Below are 14,130 nucleotides of genomic sequence, written 5' to 3' on the forward strand. Positions count from 1 at the left end.
TAGCCAGTGTAAAACAGTTGCATAGAAACAGCCAATAGATATTATTTCTATTTTAAAAGCAGTTTTTCTTAGCAGGTGGAGAGATTATTTTATTTTTTTTATTTTATTTTATTTTATTTTATTTTCATGATAGGACCTAGAAGTATCTGGATCATCCTGTCAGCTCATCTCACTTAGTCTATGGACAATACATCAGTGACAGATGCTATTGTGATTCAACTGGTTATTAAACAGCACGAACGGCAAACTCACAATTCTCTTAAAACTGCCCCACATCTGGCTGTGTCAGTGGGTCATAAAACCTCTCAGGTGTTAGACGGTCTGTTTCATTTGGTCTCAGCTTAGCAGAAACCACCCTCCACTACTGTCCCAGCCATCACAGCTGGGCGCATGCAAGTCTCAATAAACTGCCACTTGGTGATCAGGAAGGCAGCAGAGGGAACCAACTCTGTCCCCATCCTCTCTGGCCTCAGAAAGAAGTCCTGACCTTCCTCTAGGAAAAGGAGGGTGTGCATTGAATGATTTCAGCTTTGTTACGTTAGCTGAAGAAGGACCAAGAGACAGTGTTGGGTGGGAGACCATGGATCTGGGCATAAATTCTGGTTCTGTCACTAAGTGGCTGTGTCCTCCCTGGACAAATGGCTCCCTTCTGTGGCCTCAGTCTCTTTCTCTGTAAGACGGGGATAACAATTGTGCCGACTTCACGGGGCTGTCATGAGGATTAAAATCGATGAACATAGAACTCATTAGATAGTGCCTGGCACACCGTAAATACTAGGTGAGTGTTAGCTATTGCCTTTATCTGTAAAATGAGGGCCCCTGTGGTTCTGCAGGATCTCTCAGCCCTCCTAAGAAGGAAAACTCATTAAACTCTAAGGGTGCCATTTTTATATTCTCTATGCACCTGCCCCATCAAACTCCTCCCAGACCATATATGGATAAAGATAAGAGTCTGCACTAGTGGTCTAAAAGGGTATCAGAAAAGGCTCTCCTACGTACCCTGTCTTTCATGGTCCTGGGAGAAAACCCTCACAGAGGGGCAACTCCATCTACCCCTCCAATTTGAACGTAATCTGGGGCTTCCTGCCACCTCAGTGCAATTGGCATGGAAATCGGTTCTGTTCAGAGAGTGGACGAATGGCAGGAGGAACTTCTGGGCTTGGGAAGGTGTGTGGGTCCCTAGGTCTCTGCTCAACCCCAGCCTCTGACCCACTCAGTCTGGGGTCAAGAGCCTTCCAGCAATTCAGTGATGGGCTGCTGTTTCTGGATATCATAACGATAATAATTTCTTAAATTAGAGTTCATCACATCCATCAAAACATAAGTGCTTCTCAAATATCCCTCGTCCATGTGCATGGCCCATTTTTATGTGAGGAAACTGAGGCTCACAAAGGTTAGCACCTGAGGCAAAACACCAGTCTAAACTGTTGGTGATGTTTTTCCTGTGTCATACTCGGGTCTTCCACAGTAAGCTGCTTGATTACTTTGTTGAATAGAAGAGGTGTCCTGAATTGACACTAACATCCTCCTAAAAAGTTAACAGTATCCGCAGCCCTATCCCAATAACTCTTGAAAAACCTTATTCACGGGCAAAAGTGATCAATATAAGTTGGCTGCCCAGAGCTGGGATCCACTGGATCCTGGAGAATGGATGTCCCTAGTGAGGCCAGAGAGGAAGCTTAATTCTGAGCTGAGCCTCCCTCTTGGCTAGAAATACCAGCCCCAGGTGCTCCATCTCACTGCCCCGGTCTGCAGTCTGTGATTAGCGGCCCTAATGGCCATAATGCCTCCAATGTGGTGTTTAAACCAATAAGGCTTCAGAGAAGTTACGGTATGTTTAATAATGGCTTAATGACTACTTGTGAGATGCAAGGCTTCTGGTTCCTGTTTCGCCTTGATTTACAGCCCAACTCCGGCTGAGGACAGCCAAGAAACCCCCTCTAAGCCCCCAGCGGAAGAGGGAGGTGTTCACACCAGGCCTCTTGGATTCCTTTAAAAACTGAGAATTCAAATGAAATACAAATGATGTTTGACTCCCTAGTCTCTGGAAGCATTGAAAATAAAAACGGTGTAACCCAGACTTAGGGACTCCTCAATCCACAGAAGCGAGCAGGGTCCTAGGGCCCTCGGGTATCTCTTCCAGATCTTAGGTAGGGTGGGGGTTGTTTCTCTTTTCAGAAATTCTAGGCTACTGCACTAGTCCTATGCTTCCTTTTGGCTGGGGAGACCCAGCTCTTAGGAGATGCAGTCCTACACTTACCTCCCTGCAAAACAGCAGGCCTGGAGCAGCAGAGCCCTGAGGTCTGAGCTGCAGACAGCCTCTCTCCAGTGGGTCCCCAGGCACTTCCAGATCATTTACCCACTGACAGGCATTCACTCCATGTCTGCTGTTCAAATGTAAATCCTTCTACCTACTCCTCCACCTGCTCCCAAGGCAGCCTGTGCTGGACCCTGTTCAGTCCTGAGCTGCCCTTACAAGTCTTCCTTCTGCTCCCGCCCTGCCTCTGCAACACAGCAGGAATATATAGAAGGACTCTGAGGATTGACTCGGTACAGTCTCCACAGTCAGATGAGGACGCTAGTGGCTGGTTCAAGATCCCACAGCTAATTAATGATAGGCCCAAGCTCCCCAGCCCCCATTCCCAGATGGGACCTGTTCCACACAATACTCTCAATGACTCCCCTCCCTGTGAGAAACAAGAGATCTCTAAGGGAGGTGTTTTTGCTGTAGGCAACGTTTCTCCCAGCAAAGTAACTCCCTAACTCCAGCTAACTCCCAGCAAAGAATTAGGTGATCCAGCCCGGCCCCTACCTGCCCCCAGCCCTTATCCCAGGCTGATGTCAGGAGGCCAGACCTGCAAGTGTTCGTTGGGGATGGAAGGGGCGGCTCCACCCCACAAGTGCGTCACCCCTTTAGGGGTAGAAGCCTCTAGCCTGGATACCAGGACCAAGGGTGCTGCTCTGAACAAGGGACTCACCGTGACGGGCAAACAAAAGGGACTCTGCCCTCGAGAGGCGGTGGCTTCCTCCCCCTCTCCTCGAACTGCCTCAGATATGGGGACTGGGGTGAATCAGGGGGCTCTCGGGCTCGGAGGGGTTAACCCGCGCGGGGCTGCACGTGACGTGGATGGTTCCAGCATTAAGTCAGCGGCGCGGCCCCCTCCCCTGTCTCCCGCCCCCCGCCCCCCGCGGCGCGCGCCGCTCCCGGGGGCTCCGCGCCCCCGCGCCCAGGTCCCTCCCCCTTGGCGGGCGCTCTCAGGCCGCGCGGGCAGCGCGAGCCCCGAAGCCCCGGCGGCCTGTGCGCCCCGAGCCGGCATGGACCCTGAGCGCTGCGCGCCTTTCGGCTTGGGGCCCGAGTCTGGCCCCTACGCGGCCGCGGGGGACGAGCCTCCGGGCCCCCAGGGGACCCCCACCTCCGCGCCTCACCTGCACCCCGCGCCGCCCCGCGGCCCGCGGCTGACCCGCTTTCCAGCCTGCGGGCCCCTGGAGCCCTACCTCCCAGAGCCGGCCAAGCCGCCCGCCAAGTACCTGCAGGACCTCGGGCCCGGCCCGGCGCTCAACGGCGGCCACTTCTACGAGGGCCCCGCGGAAGGTAACGCGCGGCGCGGGGCGTAGCGCGCAGCCCCGACCCGCTCCCCTTCCCTCCTCGGGCCCGCACGGGCCTCCCCGCTTCCCTCTGCTGCTCGCCTGTTTCTCAACTTTTTGACCCTCTCGCCCCTCGCCACGGCTCCCTCAGAAGCTGGACGGGCGCTGGTCCAGGCCAGGCAAAAGCCAGCGCCGTGCGGGAGGCAGAGCCACCCTTCCTCCAGCGACGGGAATGGGAGGCAGGAGGAGGTCGAGACAGGGTGGAGCAGCGACGGCCGGGGCCCAGTTGGGCCCGAAGGCGGCCGGAGCTGGGAAGGAAAGATCATGCTTGGCCGGAGTTGGGCTGGAACTGCCACCTACCCAGAAGCCCGGACTGGGCCCAGGGCCCGGGCGCCACACTGAGCCGTTGGCCCCGATTTGGGGATAGAAGCGCGCGGCTTTTGTGTCTGGCGCCCGCTAAGGGCCCCGAGGCTGGGCCCCGACCAAGAGTGGCCAAGCTGGGCTCAGCCGAGGGCTGCGGCCTGTCCTCCGCCGGCCTCTCCTCCCCAGGCCCAGCCTCCGCGGGAAGGGCGCTAGCTGCGCGTTAGGCGCTCGGCGGAGTGGCCGCGGCTGGTCCGCCAGTGCCGGGGCCATTCTCAATACAGAATAACTGTGTTCTTATTTCTCAGACTAACCTGGCCTCCCCGTCGTTATGCACGGTATGGCCGCCCTTCTCGCAGTCTTGACTTCCTCGCACTGGATCGTCACCGCTGGGCCGTCGGGAGCAGCCTGGGAGGGCCTAACCCCTGGGCGTCTCGGGCTCCTGGCCGGTGCCCTATGCGCTAAGGCCAGTTGGATCGCACCGTTTCCCGAGAACCTGAACGCCGGGGCCTGGCAGGCGGGTCCGCAGCCCCACCGCCGCACACTGTACCGGCTGGCCTGTCGGAATCTCGGCGCCCGCGCCCGCCCCATCTGCGCTGCCACAGCCCGCAGCTTAGGCCCAGAGCTGGATCCTCCCAGAGCGGCCCCAACCCGCCCTCGTCCCGCTGGCGCCTCCCGGGCCTCCACAGAGTAGCCAGGCAGCTCTGGCCTTGGCCCAGCCGGGGCGGTGGGAATGTGTAGGGGAGGGCTAGGAGGTGTGTGGGGGTCAGCGGAGGAAATGAGCGAGTCCGCGGAGCTGCGTGTCTGTGCCCTTTGAAAGAGGCTTTCCTGATAAAAACCACAGTTAGGACTTAATGAGAAGCAGTTGGCCTGGCTCCTCTGATCCCAGCCAGACGGCGGCGGCCGTGCAGCGCCATGAGCACCGCCAGGGACAGGTACCCGGCCTGGCTGGGCGCGCCGCGTCGGGCAGGACCCACCCGCGGGCTCGCGTCCCTGCTGGGCGCGCCGGATCCCGCACGGACCGCGAGGGCGCCAGGATCGGCCGGGCGCCAAACAAACTGCCGAGAGCGCTGGAGCAGAACGAGCGGCGGGGAGCAACCCAGGGACCGCGACGGTGTCAACAACGAAATGCATGGAAATAAAACCAAAGAGTGTAAACAACAACCAAAAAGAGGGAAAAAGAATTTGCGCAAAACAACGGAGGACAGAGGCGAGAACGAGAGGTAAACGGCTGTCAGCGAGCTGTGCAGAACGGAAAAGAATAAATGAGGAACGACGAGCGGAAGATCGAAGGAAGCGGGTCAATGGAGAAGGGGAAGGACGAAGAGAGTAGGAACAGACAAAACGAAAGAAAAGAAGGACATCCTAAAAGAGCAGAAAATAGCAAAATGAGAACAAGTGGGAGAGGAAAATTAACGATTCAAGATGAGCCGAGGACAGGCCAAACGAAACGAGGCGCCGCGAGTGCGAGCGGAGCCTGGGGAGAGACCCCGGCTGCCGCTGGCCGCCCGGTGCCCTGGCCGGGACTTCGCGGGCGGGCGGCCTGCGGCGGAGCCCGGCTGCTGGGGAAGGACGGCCCCGGGGGCTCGGGCCGCGCAGTCTACGTGGTGGGAAGTGGCGGGCAAAGAGCGAACCCTCGTTATTTCCCCGGCGTGTAAAATAACGGGCTGGGAGCGTTTCCAGTTCAGACCAGTGAGCGCGCAGCTGCGCCCCATCTGCGGCGCGGTCTTTGCCGAGGCCGGGAAGTTGCGCTCGAGAGCCTGGCGCACCGCGCTCCGCTCTCGCCCTTTGCGGAGAGCGCCCAGCCCTGCTCTGGACCACGGCCGCGTCCTGTCTTTGCCAGCCACCCTCGCGTCCTCTGCGCGTGACTGCTCTGAGGGCCGAAGAAATGCATGGCCGGTCCTTCTTCCTCTGCCGGGGGCCGCCCAGTCTGTCTCCGAGGTTGGCTCCCTCACTTCTGGATGCTCCCGCCGCCGCTGAGGCCTTGAGCTGGGTAACTGTAAGGGCCGCGCTCACCGGCCGACCACGGGTCTCGAGAGTTCCAAGTCATCGCCCCTGGCTGAAGTCTCTAGGCCAAGGCTGAGGACCTTTAAGGGAAGCACCAAGGCCCTGCTGGGGTCCTACACACGACGGTTATGTCCACACCCGGCTGCAGGTCTTCAGCGAGAGCTTCGAGAGCTCAGGCCTCAGCGAGCTCTGCGGTTCGCTTGAGACGCGCGCGCGCGCGGAGCAAGGCTGCCACGAAAGCTGAGAGCTGGATGGTTGGTCCTGCGGCCCCACGCCATCCGTGGGGGCAGTGCCGCTCCCGGGCTTCAGTGGCTTCGAGGCAGCCGCTAGTAGGGGCTCTGGCTGTCCCTGGAGCGGGGGAGTGCCCAGGGCGGGAGAGCCGAGTCAGGGACACAGCTTCTGCGCCGTCGCAGAGGTCCTTGTCCTGGCTCCTGTCTTTCAGGCCCAACAGACTGCTGCTCTGGCTCTGCGGTTGTACAGGCCATGGACACCGGTGGCTGAGCCCCAGGCTCCCAATCTCCAACATGAGCACTCCCCCTTAACCACCCAGTGTCCCCACCACGTGCAAGTGACTCCTGCACACAGCCTGTACACACCTTGAATGTGCTCCGGGCCTTACAGCGCATCCTTCCCCTTATAGGCTTAGATCCAAACTGCTGGTGTTCATTCCTGCTCTCCATTTATCCCACCTCCATCTCTTCTGGGCCTTGCTCCTCAGGAGGCTGCTTGGTGTGCTATGAGTCATGCCCCTGTCCCCCAAAGAGGGAGAATGCCACCCTGTCCATGGAGTTCTCCAGGCAGATGGAGGAGGGTTCAGGGCAATAACAATGAAGAGGGGAGTTCTTTGGTCCCCTGACAGGGCTGTAGAATGGGCAGGCATGGGAGGCCAGCAGAGGCCAGCAGGCTTGGCCCTTTTTTGGATAGCTATTCTCAGAAGTCCCGTTGCATTTTCATCTTTTACCCTGGTAGCTGGGTGGCTTAAGTTCAGGAAGACAAGTCCCAGAGCCCCAGATCTGGTGACTTCCTCTGGGCAGATCCTATTGAGACAGGCACTGAGGGCCCAAGAGGCAGATGAGCAAGCACCAGAGCTGTGGGGAATCCTCTGCAGTGATGTCAGTGCTCCCCTGACCCCCATCCCTGAGGTACTCTCACCCTTTTCTGCTGGAGTCCAGCAGGGCCTCCCTCCGAACTCAATACACCAAGATCCCTCCCTCTCAGGCCTGCTGCGTGTGGGGTCTCCCCTTCCAGTTTCCCTGGTCCCCCTTACTGTTTTCAGTTATTTGGTTCAACTTCCACTCGTCCTCCTTCCTAAGGTCCTACCAAATGGAACTACCCCTAGAACCAAAATATGCTGGCCAAGAATAGAAGTTAGGTACTGCAGTATTTACTCTCCAGTGTTCCACCTGAGTTGAGAAGCAGAACTGGTGCCTGGGATGTCGCTGTGCACAGCCCCCCCCCCCCGAGGGCAGGCCCTACCTGACCCTCCCAGACCTCCAGGACACTCACAACTCGGAGCTTATTTCACAGCCTGGGTGGTCCTGGGAAGTCACTGACCACCTTCCAGCTGAAGGGAACCTTACCCAACATTTCTTCCACAATGCAGACAGGGACTTATCAGACCCAGAACCCCAAAAGCCCATTTCCCTGGTCCTGTCCTCCCCCAACTACAGCTGTGATCCCAATACCAAGTTCCAGGCAAGAAACTGCCTCTTGGTGCCAGCTTGCTGGGCCTCCTGGGGGCCAGGCCCCTGCTGGGATGGGCCTGGGGCCAGGGAAGGGGCTGTGTGTCAGTGGGGCGTTGCTCCTGCCCTCCCAGAGGACTGCTGAGGAAAGATTTCATGGCAACGCCACTGGGGGTCCTCACCAGAGTGAGAGGGCGGGGGCCATCAGGATGACCCATTTTTCCCCATGCCCCGGTCGGTGGTGGCGGGGCTCCACCAAGCTTCCTGAGTGAGGGTTAGCACGTCAGAGTGCGGCTGCTGGGAACTGTTCCCCGTCTGCAATCACGGGCAACGGGGGAGCTGTCAGAAACTCCTGAGGAGGGAGGAGCAGACAATGATGAGAATGATGGGTTAGGGGCTGCGCCCTATTTGGACACCCCCAACTCTCCTTCTCCCAGCATAGCCTATCTCCTGCCTCTCTAATGCTGGAGCTTAAGTCTTTGCCCAAACATCACACTTTTCGGAGGAATGAGACAATCCCTCTTGAAACTTCTTTGCCCCATCTTGCCCTTCATACCCCAGGGCTGGGAGATTTGACATTTGGGGTTCAGAGAATGAGGCACAAGCAGACCAGCCAAAGGTCCTGGGAGCAGAGGCATGGGCACAAGGACATGGGAACCAAGGCCTGCAGGGTCACGGACAGGAGGCACTTCCTGGCAGGGGTGGGGACATGTCAACCACCCCATCCTCTCCCCCTCCTCCCACCTCTGCACTAGGCCCTGCCATGGCGCCAATCCTGGCATCTCCACACCGTGTGGGACGTACCACCACAGTGCTTCCCCGAAATGAACCCCCCTCTGGCCCCAGCAGATCAACCCAGACCACAGAGCACATGGTTCCCCAGGGCCCCCCTCCCCTGCTGGAGGCTCAGCAGGCAGGCCTCTTAATACTAGGCTCTCATGGAGGGTGGCTGCTGTGGAGGAAGGGAAGAAAAAGGAAGGGGGAGGCGGGGACTGAAGCGTCAACGTTCTTCCCCCTCCCTCCATTCCACCCACAAAACCCCTTGGTTCGGTTTCCATCCTCCTTTTTGTGTTTTCCATTGCAGCTGAGGAGAAGGCCTCCAAAGCTGCCAGCTTCCCCCAGCTGCCCTTGGACTGCCGAGGGGGCCCCAGAGACGGGCCCTCTAACTTGCAAGGCTCCCCAGGCCCCTGCCTGGCAAGCCTGCGCGTCCCTCTGTCCCCGGGACTCCCAGACTCCATGGAGTTGGCCAAGAACAAGAGCAAGAAGCGCCGTAACCGCACGACCTTCAGCACGTTCCAGCTGGAGGAGCTGGAGAAAGTCTTCCAGAAAACCCACTACCCTGATGTGTATGCCCGGGAGCAGCTGGCTCTGCGCACGGACCTAACGGAGGCCCGGGTACAGGTGAGGTCGCCTCAGGCATGGGGCTCTTTGGCTGCCTTGACCACCCAGACCATGGGCCAGAGCATGGAAGGGCTGAGAGAGGTGGGTGCTAGAGCCACAGAGAGCTGCCTTTCCCAGGAGCCTGTCCCCAGCCCACCCTCCTGGGCTCACCTTCCATGCCCAGCTCTGCTGCAGCCACGGACTTGCAGCTCAAGTTGAGGCTTATGCATGTGCATGAGGGTGATGTTCTCTTGGAGTTAAAAGACCTGTGTGGGTGTCCTAGCTCTGCCACTTACTAGCTGGCCAGGTGATTTGGGGCATGTCATTGAATTGTTCAGTCTCCATTTCCCAATTCAGGAAAAGAGGATAGTACTACCTACTTAAGGAGTATCTTTGAGGATCATAGGTGTGACAGCATTTTGGAAGCAGTGAAATGCTGAACACATATCAGGGCTGCTCCTGAGGGGGCTGCCCAGAATGGGAGGGTCCCCACTGGGGGTTCTCAGGCTCGGTGAATGCTCAAAGCCATCCTGAGCCAGCATCCTTCAGTCCTGCCAACTCCCAGACCTGGGCTGGGAGAGCCTGGCCAGGAGTCTCTCCCCACCCAACAAACTCCACGACAGAGGTCAGGCCCCAGGCTTCCTGGATGGGGCTGAGGCCAGCTTCATGTAGGATGGAGCTCAGTCTGTGGGGATGGGCTCGGGGGATGGAGGGATGCTGGGAACAGGGGAAAAGGAGAAGGGCAGGGAAAGTCCATGTCCAAGCCATGTTGGAAATGAGAAAGAGCAAGAAGGTGGCAAGCAGGGTGGGGATAGGAAAGGAGGCTTCAGGAAGAGTCTGGCCCAAGAGGAAGATGGTCGGTGTTGCCTTGCTTTGAACCGGCTTGATAAACAGCAGGCTCCCTGATGCCAAGCAGAAGGTACTGGGAGAGGGGTTAGGTTTGGGCTTCTCAGGACGTGAGGAGATTCCCTCTCCCACCACAGAGCTCACACTTATCACACCCTGCCTGGGCCTCTCCAGACTGTTTGAAGGCACTGGGGCAGGGGCCAGCTCTGGCAGAATATGGGGCCTGGCAGGCCAGTCTATCAGGAGGCCAGCTGCCGTCTAGCAGAGAAGGCCCCACAGCTGAATTCAACGTAGGACAAGAGGGGCTTGGGCTGTTTCCCCTTCTCTGCTGGGTCCTCCTGCTTCCATGTTCCTCCCCGATGGCACCCAAAACAGACTTTCAGGACTGTCCCCCAAGGTTCCCCAGGGCCTGGGGCCATCAGGGTGAGAGCCCAGCATGCAAGACAACCCCAGACTACATAAGTCTAGAACATCAAGTCTCTAGACACCTCAGCAAGCCTCTGGGGTGGGGTGTGAAATAGCTGCCCCTATGGAACTGCTCTGGGGAAGTAGAGCACACTTCCCCACTCCTCCTAGGCCTTTTCAACCCTGGAAGGGTGCAGAGGTAGCCACAAGGCTCCCAGACCTAGCCCAGAAGCTTCCCCAGTGATTGAGGCCCTGGAGTAGGGATGTTTTCTGGGACAGGAGCATGACATCACCCATAAGCCCCACCCCATGGAGAGAAATAAGACCACACACAGGACAATGCAGAAGGCAGGTCCAGAGCACGGGTGGGGACTCTGAGGGAGAACGGGTGGTGACAGGGAAGCATTCCCAGCAAAGTGATCCGCTTCACAGGCTGCAGGCTCCTTCATCTGCCTGTGGGGGAGGGAAAGGAGAGAAAGGAAGGCCAGGTAGCTGGGCAGGTGCGGTGGCCCTTCCCTGACTTCACCCCAGGCCTGCTCTGGGATCTCTGCAACCGGGGTTGGGGGGTAGGGGCCAGCTTCTTAACTGTCAGGGCCTCACCTGCCTGCATGGGTAGGAATGCCCGTGGGGGAGCATGAGGGGCTGGAGTGGGGTTACACACACACACACACACATAGCTGCTTCTGTTGTGGCTCCAAGCTAGATCCCTGGAAAGCAGGTGGATTGTTTGGTTTGGTTTGGTTTTGATATTGCCAGTGTCTATCCCAGAGCCTGACACATTTATTAAATGATAGAAATACAAAATGCATGCACCAATACACATAAATCTAACAGTCATAGGGCACATACAAAACAACAAATTCATCACAGATAGGTACAGAGGACACAGATAGGCCACCCTTACCTGCCAGGAGCTCACAAATAAACGGGAGAGACAGATTCCAAAACAGATAATGGTAATAGGACGTGCTAGGTACAATTAGAGAGATGCCGGGTATCACGAAGTCCAGCAGAGGGTGCCCAGCTCAGATGTATGCGTGGGGGGAAGGTAGCACAGGCAGGGAGTACCTGAGCAAAGGCAGAGGGGAGCAGGTAGCAGAGTGTTTCAAAGGCAAGCTGGGGTGGGAGGCAGCTAGGAAGAGTCCAGTGGTGTTGCCTGGCAGGAGATAAGGCTGTGGAGAGCAGCAGAGGTCAGTGCCAAGCTGGGCTGGGGGCTGAAGTCTCCAGGGAGCCACTGAGGGTTTAAGCAGGACCAGCACCTGAATAGAAATATCTTTAAAATTCCTCAGATGCCGTGAGGTGGGTAGATTGGAAAAGGAGATGAGGCGGGGGGGCTAGAAACCTAATGTATGTGCACTGGTACAGCTAGGAAGTGCCCAGGGCCTCTGGGGCCACAACACCCTTACCAGACACAGCCAGGCTGGGGAACCAGAGTGACTCAGCCTGGGGAGTGGGGCCGGGGGTGGGCACATACGGCCAATAAACTGCTCTGGGCTTGGGCCTCTCCTAGGCCTCATCCCAGGCTCCCCCGGCCGAGAAGAATATGGATTTACAAACTCCTGTAGCTTAAGATCCTCCAGCCCGGAGCCAGCTCCCCACCCCATAGGAGGACACCATCACCTCTCTCACCAGCAGGCTCCATTCCTCAGGACTACCTTATCACCCCCTCAACCTCCCCCTAGGTGTGGTTCCAGAACCGAAGAGCCAAGTGGCGGAAACGCGAGCGTTATGGGAAGATCCAGGAGGGGCGGAGCCCCTTCACATCTGCCTACGACATCTCTATGCTGCCCCGAACAGACAGCCACCCCCAGGTGAGACCACACTCTGCCCAAGTGAAGGCCTGGTCATGTCCCATGGAGTAGCCAGCAAGAGTTCTGGCCCCTGGGGGACCTGGAGCAGCACTGGGGCTCTGTGTGACGGTGGGTAAAGCACTTCTTCCTCTGCAAAATGGGCTCCCACCTGTCTCATGAAGGATGCATGCAGAGCAGCTGGCACAGAGGAATCACTAAAGAAAATCTCATTTTGAGAGGCAGTGGCAGGGACCTCCTGAGATGCCACTTTGGGGGCAGGAGGGAGCAGATTCTAGACTCAGGCCAAGTTAAGGTTGCTTAGAAAGTTTCTAGAGCCCTAAGAGTAAAGAGAGAGCTCCTAGGTAAGGGAGGCAGCCCCTGGGGCTACTGATTCATGGGCCTTCTTTTCTCTTTTCAGCTGCAGAACTCCCTGTGGCCCAGCCCAGGGTCTGGGAGCCCTGGGGGCCCCTGCCTCGTATCTCCAGAGGGCATCCCCTCCCCATGCATGTCTCCATACTCCCACTCTCATGGGAATGTGGCTGGCTTCATGGGGGTGCCAGCCTCCCCTGGAGCCCACCCTGGCATCTACTCCATCCATGGCTTTTCCCCTCCCCTGGGGGGCCACAGCTTTGAGCCTGCCCCGGATGGCGACTATAAGTCTCCAAGCCTCGTCTCGCTAAGGGTGAAGCCCAAGGAGCCGCCCAGCCTGCTGAACTGGACCACGTGATTGGCTGTGTGGACACGCAGACTGAGCTGCCCACCCCCTTTTCCGTTCCCAGCTGCTCTCACCTCACCCCAGTTTGGGCGCCAGAGAGAACACTGCCTCAAAGCCCCAGATGGTTCCTGGAGGCCCGGGCAGAGTGGCTGGGACCTCTCAGGCTCCTGCAAGGAACAAGCTAAGGAGTCTTTTGTCTTAGAATAAGGTGGGGCTGCCCAGGAGAAAGGGGGATTCAAAGCAGGTAGGCCTCTTCCTACCACATACTGGGTCCCCTCACCCAGACTCTGGTCTAGAAGGAGGAAGACATTGTCCTGCTTCCTTCAGACTTCATCCAAGTTTAACTGTCATCCCTCCAGCTGAAACAGCTTAACTGGCTCCTCATTCAGGGAACCCAAGAAAATGGGAGGAGGAGGAGGACACAGGTTGAACTAGGAGGAGTTCCTTGTGACTTTGGGGAAACCAGTCTTGTATGACCACCTAGGACCGGCTTCACTTCCCCCTCCCACCACCAGGGGGCGTGCACCCAGTGTCTGGCACTGACAAGGGCCTGGAAGCCCCAGGTCAGTGTAAAAGGTGCCCATCTCCCCAGCTCCAGCCATCCCTTACTCCTGCCCTCTGCCCCCTCCTGCAACATGCTATGGAGTCCTCTTCCCCCTCCTAGGGGGCAGAAATTCCACCAGAAACCACCAAATATTTGGATTCTCTTCCACGGAATCAAGCCAGAGCTATGCCATGGAAACCGTAAGCTCCCTTGATTTACTCATTGGATTGTTGCATGTTGGTAAGAATGAAACAGATTTCCACAGACTCTGAGCCCCTGAGATCTTGACCCCCACTTCTGTAAAGATCCTTTTGTAAAAAATGTGCTGCCCAGCATAATAATAAAGGTGGCAGTAGTTTTTTATACCAGGTGATTGTGTATCCTCAGAGTTTGGCACTCAGTTGCTCTAGAGCTGGTCTGTGCCTGGGGTCCAGGCTGGCCAGGCCCTCCTGAGAGGCTGGCAGAGATCCAGGAGGCTAGGGGAAGGTGTGCCTGCAGCAAAGCCCCCAAGGCTGATGCATACCATGCCTGGCCCTATCACCTGCCCAGGGTCTCTGTGGCTTCAGCAGTGCAGGGAAGCAGTGAGGAGTCTAGCTCTAGGGCTGGGCTCATCTGGAGGGTAAAATTGGGGGTGGGAAAGGGAGTGAGAAAGCTGAGGTAAGCTGTGGCTGAACTGACAATAGAGGGGAGGCGGAATGGAAGACCAGGGAGCCCACCAAGGGCTCTGAGCTCCCCATGGGCGGGGACCCCAGGGCAGTGGGGGTGGGGCAGCTTCCTTCTCCCAGACGTCCCAGGAGCATATCTAAGCTGTGGGGC

General features: G+C 57.7%; 1 protein-coding gene across 1 annotated transcript; it reads left to right on the forward strand.

The window, feature by feature from the left end:
* Positions 1-3,315: 3,315 nt before the first annotated feature.
* Positions 3,316-13,684, forward strand: ALX3 (ALX homeobox 3). Its single transcript, XM_004420701.3, has 4 exons — positions 3,316-3,592; positions 8,719-9,035; positions 11,948-12,076; positions 12,474-13,684. Exons 1-4 carry the CDS (start codon positions 3,316-3,318, stop codon positions 12,780-12,782), a joined length of 1,032 nt encoding a protein of 343 aa, XP_004420758.1. The 3' UTR covers positions 12,783-13,684.
* The last annotated feature ends 446 nt before the right edge of the window (positions 13,685-14,130 follow it).

The sequence above is a fragment of the Ceratotherium simum genome, chromosome 2, assembly GCF_057802395.1.
Source record: "Ceratotherium simum simum isolate JZ-2026a chromosome 2, ASM5780239v1, whole genome shotgun sequence".
NCBI lineage: Eukaryota > Metazoa > Chordata > Mammalia > Perissodactyla > Rhinocerotidae > Ceratotherium > Ceratotherium simum.